This window comes from Rhinopithecus bieti, unplaced genomic scaffold (assembly GCF_001698545.2).
Source record: "Rhinopithecus bieti isolate Rb0 unplaced genomic scaffold, ASM169854v2 scaffold_42380, whole genome shotgun sequence".
NCBI classification, from domain to species: domain Eukaryota; kingdom Metazoa; phylum Chordata; class Mammalia; order Primates; family Cercopithecidae; genus Rhinopithecus; species Rhinopithecus bieti.
The window spans coordinates 573,969-587,359 of record NW_016818327.1 but is presented as its reverse complement, the minus strand read 5'-3'; the positions used below and the strand labels follow the sequence as shown (position 1 = coordinate 587,359).

The 13,391-nt window shown below is 35.9% G+C and overlaps 1 protein-coding gene across 1 annotated transcript in view; it reads right to left on the bottom strand.

The window, feature by feature from the left end:
- AASS (aminoadipate-semialdehyde synthase) overlaps nucleotides 1-13,391 on the bottom strand; it is a 75,526-nt gene that overhangs the window by 60,727 nt on the left and 1,408 nt on the right. Inside the window, exons 2-3 of the mRNA XM_017856931.1 lie at nucleotides 4,646-4,870; nucleotides 467-643 (exon numbers count right to left, since the gene is read on the bottom strand). Of these exons, the coding sequence (XP_017712420.1) occupies nucleotides 467-643; nucleotides 4,646-4,855 (387 nt within the window). The 5' untranslated portion in view covers nucleotides 4,856-4,870. The remainder of the gene's footprint in view (nucleotides 1-466; nucleotides 644-4,645; nucleotides 4,871-13,391) is intronic.

The following is a 13,391-nucleotide window of genomic DNA, read 5'->3' as shown; positions in this document are numbered from 1 at the left end:
CCTATAGTCCCAGCTCCTCAGGAAACTGAAGCAGGAGAATCACCTGAACCTGGGAGGCAGAGGTTGCAGCGAGCCGAGATCACACTACTGCACTCTAGCCTGGATCACAGAGCAAGACTCCATCTCAAAAAAAAAAAAAAAAAAAATTGCCTCTAGTTCAGTTCCAGCATAATACATAGTGTGCAATCCAGTCAAGTCACTTTACCTCTCTGGGTCCCATCTGAAAAATAAGGTAGTAGATTATATGATCCCTGAGGTTATTTTCAGCTCTAAAATTCTATTTGGTAGTATCTGGCCAATTGACCTTATAAACTGGTAAATTGTTTAGGGAAAAAGCTTTTATCATTCTTTCCATTTCAGAATATAAAAGGAACGCAATGTTCCTCTTAAACTAAAGAAGAAAGGAAAACTAACTTATATGCCATACTTCTTGGCAGTATATTCAAGAATATTAATCACTAATTACCTGTTTTAGAATCTCATCCAACAAGCCCATATTGGCCTCCTGAGCTTTTATTGTGTGGGAGAAAAATGCGTAAGTCTTCCTGGACATTAATTTTTCCTCTAGAGGTCTTTTAACTCCCAAAATTAGACAAGCTTCAGAAATATCCTCCTGAAGAATGCCACCAGCTTTGACATAGTCCTGAAATTGTAATTATGATTAAAGGTTATTATCCTGATTTGTAATATCCATGTTTTCTTGAATAAAATGTGTAGCAAACAAAGGCACAACAAATCTTTTGAAGGAATAAAATCTGTATGAATTAGAACAAATAATAGAACTACTTGTAATGTTTGTACTTGTTGGCTAAAGATAATCTATCATGTTCAACTCTTAGAGCATTAAACAATTAGAAAACTCAGCATATATATATATACACATATGTTTAAGAAGAGTTTATAATTTGGTCATATCCCACTAGCACATGCGACTTAAGCATATTTGTGAAGTGTATATTTTGTACCAACAGTACACTGAAATATTAAATGCCAAATTGTGATTTATTAGTTGTATTTTAAAAGATAAGACATAATTATAACATTTATTTTCAGTGTTGGCGCAGTTAGTATTTATTACTGTCCTTACTGTACATTAGTCTGTGCTAGAGATGAGATGCTAAGATACGAGGAAAGATTGTCAAAATCTGCTCTATAAAGGAGCTCACAAAATATAGTAAAAGGTACTCTGGATTGGAGTAAATGAAAAATTCAAAACATTATGATCAGCAGCCTCTAAGTGATATGCTACTTTAACTGATATTGAGATAATTCCTAGGTAGGATGATCAAAAAATATGAAAATTAATGTGAAAGGTAGGATACTAGAGAAATATGAAAATTTAAATTAATCTGAAAGGTTACCTGAAATTTAGAGAAATGAAGATGGGAAACACAAGATGGTGATATCAGTAAGAGGCAATGAAGGCATGTATAAAAATACAAAGGGAGAGAAGTAAAGAGACATTTATAGCATATGAGTAAATCGATTTGGAAATGCAGGTTGAATGTCATCATGGCTAATATGAGCTTTATTGGGTAATAAGCAACAATCATTGATATGTATTAATAAATTACTGTGTACTTTGCTAAGCTCTTTGCATGAATTATCTCATTTAAATTTAATAGAACTCTCATGAGGTAAGTACAATTATAATCCTCATTCAATCAATGGGAAACCTGAGACTTACAAATTTAATTGAGATTACATACCTAGTACATGGAAGCAACAGACAGACATATCTGATTTTTAAATAAAGAGGTATTACCCAAGCAGAATTAAAAGAGCATCTATGATAGCAGTTGAACAAAGATAAGTTTAGTTAGGAATCTACTTCGAAGGAAACTAGAGATGAATAACAGTGATAGTTAAAGAATGAACATGCAATTTCTCCCTAGTTTCTTCAAAAACAGTCCATTTTCTCATTTGTAGTAGATTGGTAAATAAAACATAGTAAATCTGTACAATGGAGCACTTTTCACACAGCCATGAGATGAAATGAAATGAAATATCTCTAAGAACTTACACAGAGCAATGTTCAAGATATGTTGTTACTAAAGAAAGAAAGCAAGGTAAAAAGAGTAAATATAGTAGACAGCCTTCTGTATAAGAACAAAAGGGAAATAAATACGCACACAGGTGTTCATTTTTGCAAAAAAAGAAAAAAAGAATGATAGATCTGAAACAAAAGTAACCTTTGGGGTGGGTGAGAATTGGATGCATGGGAGTAAAATGAAAATATGACTTCATTTCTGGAATTTGTAAATGTTCTACTTTGAAAAACAAAATTAAATAAAAAAATGGGAAAGCAAACATTAAAACTGAATAGAAGCAATAATATATAAATCTAGATGGATATTAGATTGATGATGAAACCACACCGAAAAAATCAAAAAAGTTTTTTAATACAACACTCTGAATATTCATTGTCAAATATATTCTAAAGGCAAAAAAAAAATCAAAGAAATGGTAAACTTCGTTTAGTGGGCTTACTGTTAGTTGTAATAATAGTATTGTGATTCTGACACTATTTAATACATATTATAGGATAAAGCAAACAATATGCATTAATGTTAAAGAATTAAGATTTTTACTGTTGGAGAAAACAAATGCAATATAAAATTTTACAGGTAAAAGGTGTGCAAATGTTAAATTTTAATTTTCCTGGACATTAATTTTTCCTCTGGAGGTCTTTTAGTATCAGTATTAACTAATGATTAAATAATATATATATGTGGGGGGGGGCATCTGTTTGTGTTTATTTCTAAACTCTGTACACTAATAGAGCCTAAGAGCAGCAGTATCACAGTAACAATAAACATGCTTAACACCAGATACCAGATCTTGGTTTCTATCTACTAAAAGAAATTTAATCTTCTTGGTGAAATTATTAATTTCCTGATGTGGGGCAGGAAAGGTACAAGGTGAGACTAGGACAATTTGTTATTCCAAGAAACAAGAAAGCTCAAAGATAAATGGATTCATGTCCAAAGGACAGAGAAGCCCCCTTGGAAGGACTCGCACTAACCAATTTTGGGATAATTCAGACATTAAAAGAAAATGGTAAATGGATTGAATGAAAAAGTAAATGGTAAATGGTAAATTGATTGAATCAAAATATACTCAAAAAAGCAAAAATTAAAGAAGCATAATGCAACAGTAAATTAGAGTTCACACTTTGATAAACAATTCAGTTCACTTTAATAAAACAGTACACAACTCATCTTTTAAGCAACATCCTAAGATTCATCTTGTCAGCATGAAGATGTATATATAAACTCCTCACAACAAGGCTTTAAATGCAATGGTAAGAAAGTTTTTTTTTAAAGTAGTATGTTTAAACACTGAATTACAGAATTCACAGTTTGGTAAACAGTTCAATGCACTGTAATAAAACAGTTCACAACTCAAAAAAGTGGAGGAGTGGAAGAGAAAGAAAAGAAAACCTCTTTTCTAAAGAAGAATGTCAGCAAACAAACTTAGGGGAGTGATAAAAAATTAGAAAAGCATCACTTCACAAGTCTCCATGTAAAAACTGATTCAGGCAAAGATTATCAATGGAGGCTAACATGATTAGTTGCAAAGCTATTGAGGAATACGAACATCACAGAACTTAAAATACCATACCACAGATGACTCAGTAATTACAAAGGATGAAACAGAGTTTAACAATGAAGAGCTCTCACTGTAACCACCTCAACCAAGTGACCACACGTTGCTAATCATGGGACGACCTGATGTTTTGTGCGTTTGATGTGATACCGTGGGAAGAACATATATGACTTACGTTCAATATATAGAATATAACTAGAATATAATCTAATCACGAGAAAACAACCAGATTATTTGTGCCCAGTAGAGGACACTCTGTAAGTCTTGGGCTCTTTAAAAAAGAGTCCATGTCAATATCAATATCATTGAAACAAAATCAGAAAGGGATGTGCCGTTCTAGATTGACAGAACTAAAGACACACAATGATAAAATGCAATAAAGCTTCATTAAGCCTCAATTAAAATAAAAGGCATTTGAGCCAATGGGGAATTTGAACATAGAACTATTTGAACATTTGAACTATGTAAGATGATATTATGAATTATTAATTTCTTAGGTATGAAAATAATATTGTAGTTATGTAGAAAAAACGGTTTATTCTGAGGAGATGCACATTGAAGTATTTAGTAGTAATGAGTTACGATGTCTGTGATTTACTTTAAAATGGTTCAGGAAAGGAAAAGTATACGTATATATGTATATTGCTAAAATGGGAATGAGAGTCAAACTTATACCATAACATTATTTTGAAGAGCAAGTGGAATGATGAACATGATGGGCCTCCCTCAGAGTGGCAGGCAAGGTGCATTCTCAAAGCAGCATCCTCTAGGTGCAAGAATGGAATCTTGTCCCCCTAGTCCCAGAACCAGGGCTGTACATGAAGGAGAGAATGACTGAAAAATACCATCTCCTAAAAGTAAGTTCTTTTATTCCTCAGCTGGAGTAAGCATAGAATAGGGTGAAAATAATACTTTTAACCAAAGTAAAGAAATCAAAATGACACTAGCAAACATTTTATTTTCACTCAGATGCTCCTTAATTTTCATATGCAGGTTCACTTTTTTCTCACATATTTTAAACATTGGAAATGCTCACCTTATCATGAATGGCCCGTCGATTCGAAGGCTGTATCAAGACCTTGTATCCCAGATTGGTGATGCCTTTGATGTGCTTGGGAGCTAGAGGGGCCCTTCTCTCCCAGGCATTCACATCCTCCCTCCGGACGGCCAACACAGCTTTATGGTGAAGACCCTTGGAGAGGCTGACCTCCAGCCTGCCCAGTCCAGTCCTATAGACTCGCAGCATCTTGACACCTGGTGACTGTAAAGGGAATGTAAAGAGCAGAACAACAAAAGGCAGCAGGGCTGGCAGATCAGTTCTGGTCTCCTGAGAAATCTGCAGTAAAATACAACCCGCTCTTTTGAAAACAGACACAAGGTAGAGAAGGGGGAAGGGAAAACTGGATGTCAAGTGTTCCTTTACCCAAATAAAGACAAGTTTTCAAAAGCAAGATTATTTAACTACAAAATTTTAAAAAGTATAGAGCAACATATGTGACACTAACTGTTAAGCTAAAATAGCTTTTTAAATACACATTTAATCAAACATCTATTCACACAAAAGTTTTAGATAAATTAATTTACAGTGCAAATCCAGGAAGATAATAAAGAGCAAAACTTTCGGATTGGTCCAAATTTTGATGGCATAAAGTTTGAAATCCTTATAATGGTATATAAGGCTCTACACAATTTAGTGCCAATCTCTTTCCAGTTCAGCTCCCATTCTCAAAACAAGTGTTTCTCAGTGTGCCCCGCAGCCCAGTGTCAGTGAACTGTTTTTTTTTTTTTTTTTAAAAAAACTGGTTCACAGAGAGATGTGTACATAAATAGAAGGTAAGCAATTAGAAGCCTTAATACTACATGATCATTTTTATTTATTTATTTATTTATTTATTTATTTATTTATTTATTTATTTTTAGAGATGAAGCCTCACTCTGTCAATGCTGTAATGCAGTGGTAAGATAATTGTTCACTACAGCCTGGGCCCAAGTGATCCTCCAGCCTCAGCCTCCTGAGTAGCTAGGACTACAGGTGCACATCAGCCACCTGGCTAATTTCTTTTTAAATTTGATGACAAATTACTGGGATTACAGGGGTGATCCACCATGTCAGGCCACAAGATCATTTTTTCTAGTAATTTATTGTTACTGAATTTTACAAAAGTATTGGTCCTCAACAGATTCAAAATTTAAGAAAACCAATCAACCAAACAAACCTATTCTTTCACCATAGGTGTTAGAAGCTTAAGAAGCAGTGTTAAATCACTCTGCTTCCACCACAGAGTCCAGCCTCACCTTCTCTGTTTCCGTTTGTTGCTCTAAACATGCCAGTTCCTCTTCCTGGGTTTCCTCTCCATACCATGGCTCCTACTGTTGTATTAAACCCCGACCTGCCTCAACCAGTTTTCTGACTGCTATTCAAGTGAGAAGATTGTGTAATTCATCAAGAAATAGTTACAAAAGGCTTACTATGATGAATGTAATGGGCTTCTCTCAAAGTGGTAGGCAAGGTACATTCTCATGAATAAACTCTACTCAAAGCAGCATTCTCTGGGTACAAAAAGTGTCTTGTCCCCCTAGTCTCAGAACCAGGACTACCCATGAAGGAGAGAATGATTGAAAGATATAATCTACTAAAAGCAGTTCTTTTATCCCTCAGCTGGAGGAAGCATAGAATACACTGGAAATAATACTTTTAACCAAATTAAAGAAATTAAAGTGACACTAGCAAACATTTTATTTTCACCCAGATGCTCCTTAATTTTTATATGCAGGTTCATTTAGTCCCATGCAGAATAAATCTTATATAAATTTTTAAAGCATAAATATCCAGGTTTAACAGTATTCTATCCATCTTCAAATGGTTACCTACATTTTGTAGCCAAATGTCATTTCAGATGATGATTTGCTGGATCATTTGAATGCTAAAACTTAGTTTTCCATGTAAAGTTGGCAGCAAAATATAAGGATTGAATGATTTTTATACCTTCTAGAATTTCTTACCCATCACTGCTAACATATATAGAAAAGTCTGCATGAAACATATTTCTTTTACATCAGACTGCAATCTTGGAAGAGCACCAACCTGATGGATGGTGAAGACTTGACCAAACAATTAAGCAGACAAGTACATTTCCTGGGGGCAAACAACTACTTGCTACCTAGACAGTAAATTTATAGGACACTTTACAACAGAATCAGAGAACAGACCAAACAGCAAAGAGTCCAGCTAAGAAGGCTTTGGGAAGATGGCCAAGAAAAAAGAAAGCTGCACATAGCAAGAGAAACTGCTGATGATTAGGAATTCAGGCATTTACTCTGGGCAAAATATGCATGCAAAATAGATTATCAACATTTCAGTAAACCATTGTTATATACTGCATCTAATTTTTTGTTTATTCATGTGCTTTTGTTTTTAAAATAGACTGCATTAAACTCAATCCCAAACTCATAACATTCAGTCTTCTCGCAGTCAAAAGAAAAACTGCAATGTCCCGTAGAACCTGAATCCCTTAGTTCCTAACAAGATCAATTCCAAAGATAGTGATTCCTTTGAACACACACACCTGTCCAGAAATGGTCCCATCTTCCCAGCGGGGGCTGTGTTTCATGAATTCACAGATGACTACATAACCCTGTAACTTTTATTATGAATCGAAATTCTTGACTCCAACAGGAGGAACATGTGCAGGTAATTTAATCCCTCCCCTCTAGCCCAAACTTGAATTTTAACCTCACTCATCCATCACTCAGTAACAATCCCGGCTCCTTCTCCCTCCACCTTCTTTGTCTGGGATAGGGCAGGAAAGCAGGAGACACAGACACAGACACAGACACAGACACAGACACAGACACAGACACAGACACAGACAGACACGTAACATACACATATATACTTGCAAAGGCCAACTACCTTGGAAGACTAGTGAAAAAGACAGAAGTGCCTGGGACTGAGCTTCAGTTTATTTGGGATGCTACTTTCACTTTCACTTTTTGCATGGAAGGCTTAAATCATAATTTCTGTAACTTTCATAATTTCAGCAAATGTAACAGTAGTTACCATTGATTAAGCATTACGTGCCAAGCTCTATGCTGAGCACTTTGTGGACATCATCTTATTTCCTCCTTGCAAAAATCTTATTAAGTAGATGCATATCCCCATTTTATAGATGAAGAAACTGAACTGGAGTCATACAGGATCTGCTGCTTTTAAGCAGAAGCAGGATTCCTAGTTTAATGTTTAACACCTGGAATTTTCTCTTCTTTGCCAAAGGCTACAGATTCACACCATATAGATCCAACACATGCTGTTAATTCCAGCCAACTCTTGTTTCAGAAAGAAATCAGATACGTATATATGGCTTTGCCTTCAACAGTTACAGTGAATTAGCATTCTTCCCACAGCATGCGGTGCCTCTCTTGACTGCTTTTCCTGCTTTATACGGAAAATAATTCCTGAGTGCCTGCCAAGACAAATACTAGATTTCTGGGTGCTTAGAAAAAAAAAGTTGGATTCTAGTATAACTGCTAATTACTGCTTGAACCTTAAAACTTGGTCTCAGAATAGAACTTTCAAGATTCACACTTCATTTGCTTCTGAGGTCTTCAAGAAACAGGAAACAGTGATAATTTCCAAATTGCACTGCAGGTGTCTAGTATTTCATGGCAATGCCAACGGGGGCTGCTTTAGCTTTTTCTGTCCTGGATTTTGTGGTATTTTTAAAGCATATCAGGAAGTAAATTCAATGTATATTTCTGGAATGCCTTCAATGAAGGAAGGAGGGAAGATCGGAGTTAACTCACCACCAGCTCTAGTGAGGTTACTCGACAGTGTTGGTTGCTGATAACAGCTTGTAACACAAGCAAGGAGGATGTAGAAAAGCAGGAGGCAGAGAGGGGAAAGAAAGAGCTAGAAAGAACAAAGAGGAGGAAAATAGAGAAAGAGAAGTGTCACACAGTCAAGGGTGGGGTACAAGACCCTTCCTCTGACAAATTGTAACAGTCTTCCCTTTGTTACATGAAGGTTAACATTTCAAATATAAAAATGAAACTCAAAAGATTTCTTCTCTGTTTTTGTAAAACGTAACACCACTAAGGTATACAATTTTATTTATTTACCTAAAACTGATCAGGAATTTGAAATGTCTCTAAAAGTCATGGGAGTATTATAGTGAATTGCAGCCAGATACAGTAACCCCTGCTTATCTGTGGTAATACATTCCAAGACCCCCAGTGGATGCTTGAATTCTCTGATAGTACCAAAACCTATATATACTATGTGTTTTCCTATACATACATACCTACGATATAGTTTAATTTATAAATTAGGCATTGAAAGAGATTAGCAACAATAACTAATAAATGGAATAATTATGACAATATATTGTAATAAAAGTTATGTAAATGTGGCATCTCTCTCTCTCTTTCTCTCAGAATATCTTAGTGTACTTTATTCATCTATTTTCAGACCAGATTGACAGTGGGTAACTGAAACCATGAAAAGTGAAAACTTGGATAAGAAGGAACTTCTATGTACTGAGACAGGAAGATAATAGTGAAAGTTGCCCAGTGGCAATAGGAGAACATACTCTATGATACTGTCTTATCTTTCCATCTCTCAAGGGGGCAAGACTTAATCTTTTAATTTACTAATTACCTAACTTTGCAACAAAAACATGAGAATCAGAGGAAAGAACATGCTTGAATGTTCTTTGTATTTTTTATTATTTTCCGGGAAAGGGAAAGAAAAATGATGGAGAGAGAGAGAGAAAGAGAGAGAGAGAGAGAGAGAGGAGGACACAAAGACAGAGCTCAGCACTCCATGCATATCCCACTATTTTCTTTCAATGACCATGAGCTGTCCTATGGCCACTGAGTACACCATCATTCTAAATCACATGGAGTAACCAAAGCAAAGCAGATTCTGTAAAATGTATTTATAAAAGATTATATTTAAGAAAAGCTACTCTCAGGACAGAGAATCTCATGTGTGGTTAGAAAGGTCCTTTCAGAGTGTGAGCAGACTGGTCTTTTGTACAATTACATATATTAATATAAAAACCACTACTCATTTGCTTATAGAATGAATATTTTCTAATATTTAAATTATAATGAAATCCTGAAAGTCTCTTGATAGAGTTATCAAAATTGTACATGGAATATGGGACAAATGCTTTTGATTCTCTTTAATTCAAAAAATATCTGGGGGCTACCTAAGATATGCACAGCATGATGCACTTGGGAAAGATACAAAGAAGCAGTAATCCAGTCCCTGCCCATGTTCAGGATTAGTTTTATCTAATTAAATGGTACTGATCAATATCTGATGGTGAATTTTTAATTATTGATTTTATCCCAATATTAGAGTCAAAGTGGGCCTGATAGAATGTAATCTAAAATCTTGTATTACAAATAAGAATCGTGAGGCCCATAGAAATAGGGAATATTTTTTCTGTTTTATAGAAAGCATTTTCCAAGCCTCTATTATTTATTTTTATAATGACTTATCATAATGGATGTCACAATAAGACAGTCTGTTGTTCTCATTGGTGTAACTTTTTAAATGTAACTCAATCAAGATTTTTCTCTCTGCTACTTTTCAGGCAGTATTTATGCCTTAAAATGATGTATTTGGCCAGGCACAGTGGCTTATGCCTACAATGCCAGCACTTTGGGAGGCCAGGGTGGGCAGATCACCTGAGGAGTTCGAGACCAGCCTGGGCAATATGCAAAACCTCATCTCTACTAAAAATACAAAAAATTAGCTGGGCGTGGTGGCACATGCTGGCAGTCCCAGCTACTCGGGAGGCTGCAGCATGAAAATTACTTGAATCCAGAAAGTGAAGTTTGCAGTAAGTGAAGATCATGCCATTACACTCCAGCCTGGAAAACAAAGTAAGACTCTCTAAAAACACACACACACACACACACACACACACACACACACACACACGATGTAATGATGTATTTAATTTTGCAGTTTTATAAGAGAAGTGGGTAGATGAAGAGAGCTGAGATTTTCATAGAGCTTTTAGTCTTCCATCAAATAGCAAAAATTCTTTAAGTCTCTTCAAACCTTCCCATAGCACCAACCCAATCAGAATACTTTTTAAGCGTACAGTTCACCTACCTAAGCAAAACAATGCACAAGCATTACAAGAACCTAAGAATGAACTAAGCTGTCGGGCGCCGTGGCTCACGCCTGTAATCCCCACACTTTGGGGGGCCGAGGGGGACGGATCACGAGGTCAGGAGATCGAGACCACGGTGAAACCCTGTCTCTACTAAAAATACAAAAAATTAGCTGGGTGCGGTGGCGGGCGCCTGTAGTCCCAGCTACTCGGGAGGCTGAGGCAGGAGAATGGCGTGAACCCGGGAGGCGGAGCTTGCAGTGAGATTGCGCCACTGCACTCTAGCCTGGGCGACGGAGCGAGACTCCGTTTCAAAAAAAAAAAGAATGAACTAAGCATTGCTCCTCTTAATTCCTGTCATTTCTATTGGTCTATGTATAAAGGATCATACATTCATTTCTGAAGAAATTAAGGCCAAATGTTCCAACTTCAATCCCCACAGTTAGGAACGTGCTCTTTGTCCATCTATTTTAGCTCTTTAAAATAACTCCACTACAGCATAATTCAGTGACTCAAACCAAAACTATCAAATCACACGGGGGATTTCTCAATGACAAATTATTTGCAATAATCAGGCATACATTGTGATTAAATATGGAGAGACTAAGAATGGAGAAATGTAGTCTTTAGATGAAGAAAATAAGTTCATGGATGAACAGCACTAATTATTTATATTCACCCTTCCAAGTAACTAAAAAAAAGAAATACAAGTATATATTAAAACCCATGGTTTCTCAAGAAGCCTTGGTGTCTGTAAATAAGTGTGGCAGCTCTATGGCTATGAGTCTTGGTCCACACTAGGTATCCAAACCATAATAATTTTTGGAAAGGTTAAAAAGAGTTCCAGAATTAACAGAGCACCAGATGATGGCCTAGAACGAATCCAAATCCCTCCCCATTTCAAGGCTTGCTAGAACTAAGCTTGGGCTTGCATTAACACTGGTCTCCATACTTTCACTTCCAGTGCGTGGGTACATTCTTTTAATGCTTCCATGTTGAATCTTTTATAAAATACTTTACCGGATTAAGAAGAAAATAGTAGACTTTGGGAGAGGAGGTCTATTAGTGTTAATTAATGTGGTTTGAGAATTTTCATATTTTCCCCAGCCCATCACCTACTCAAAGTTATCCATAAACATGACACATATTTCTCCTGGTTTGTAGCTTATAATTTTAGCTTCACTGAAATGGAATACAAAGTTAGTTCTAAATTGGAGTCTAGTCCAAAATGCTTATCTGCTTACTTGTCTGTCTCTTTGCTAAACTGTAAATGTGTATGAATTGTATTTTACTCATCTCTGTATTCCCAATAACAGGCACATGGGAAAACAGCAAGTGTTTTAAGAAAGAATGAATAAATGAATGAGCAAATTCAATAAACATTATAAAGACCTATGCAGCAAGAAAACAAACAAACAAAATAGACACATGAATAAGAAGAGACTCACATCCCCCCAACCCTGCAAAAAACAAAAACAAAATCTCTATTCTCTTCCAAGATCTCATAGATCAGTGAATGTTATGAAATATAGTACAGTATAGTGGGAAAACTTAGACGTGGAGCTGGGACACATAACTAGATGTAGGGTTCCTCCTCTCAACTTCAGTTTCCTTGCCCAGACTAAAATATAATACTAAAGTCCCTTTCGGGCTCCGATATTCTGATTCTATTAAGCATAGTAGTGACTGGACACTGTGAATGACAAAAACGTTAGAAATGTAGAACATAAATAGGCGCTCTGACTTATTAATTTCCAGCTAAAGTACACCAAACAGGGAAACAAAATACCAAAAACACAATCAAGAAAGAGTGGACATTCACCTGCGCTACCTGCATTAATAGCATGAAACAGGAGCCAAGAGCCTGCAAAAGAAGATGGATACCGCAAAGGAATACTGGTTTCTCTCCTGGGTTCTTTGGCAGCCAAACTTACTCTGTGACCTTGGCTGGCAACTTAACCTGTCTGTGCATCAAGTGCAAAATGAGAGTCATCTGAACCTCTACCTCTTAGGGCTCTTGTGACGTTTAATTGAGCTAGTATGCATAAAGTGCTGAGCATTGCTGTGTGTCATAAACATTAAATTTTAAGAAAAGAAAAAGCCTCCTGTCTTGCCTACTCCTCGAAAGCAAGCATAACCGCCACTAACATTTCTTTCCTCTGTCACACCATAGTAAGGCCTTCACGATGGCTCCATATTAATCCCCCACCCTTACATTATTTTGGAAAAAAAATAATTAAAGCCCAATAAGCCCTCTCTTCAACTTTAGGCATGGATGTTCAAGATAAATAAATTACTATTTTAATGTTGTATTTCATCAAATTTAAGACAATTTTTTTTTTTACACATTTTAGCATCTGTGATATAGGGATGCATCTTACAATTAATGGCACCTTAGATCAGATGAATGTGGTAATAAAGTTTGGGGGTTATTTCCCATTCCAAATGTTTGTTTCCATGATTTCATGAATTGCATAGAATATTTTGTGGCCTTACCTAAAAAACTTACCACTGTTTGTAATGTTATTTCTATGAGAAAATTAATAAAAGTATAAATGAAAATAGTGAAAATGTTTTGTTAAATGGTGGTTTCTTACACACCAAAGATCATTTCCAAAATTCTGAACCAAGGTCTGTTAAAGGACTAGTGAG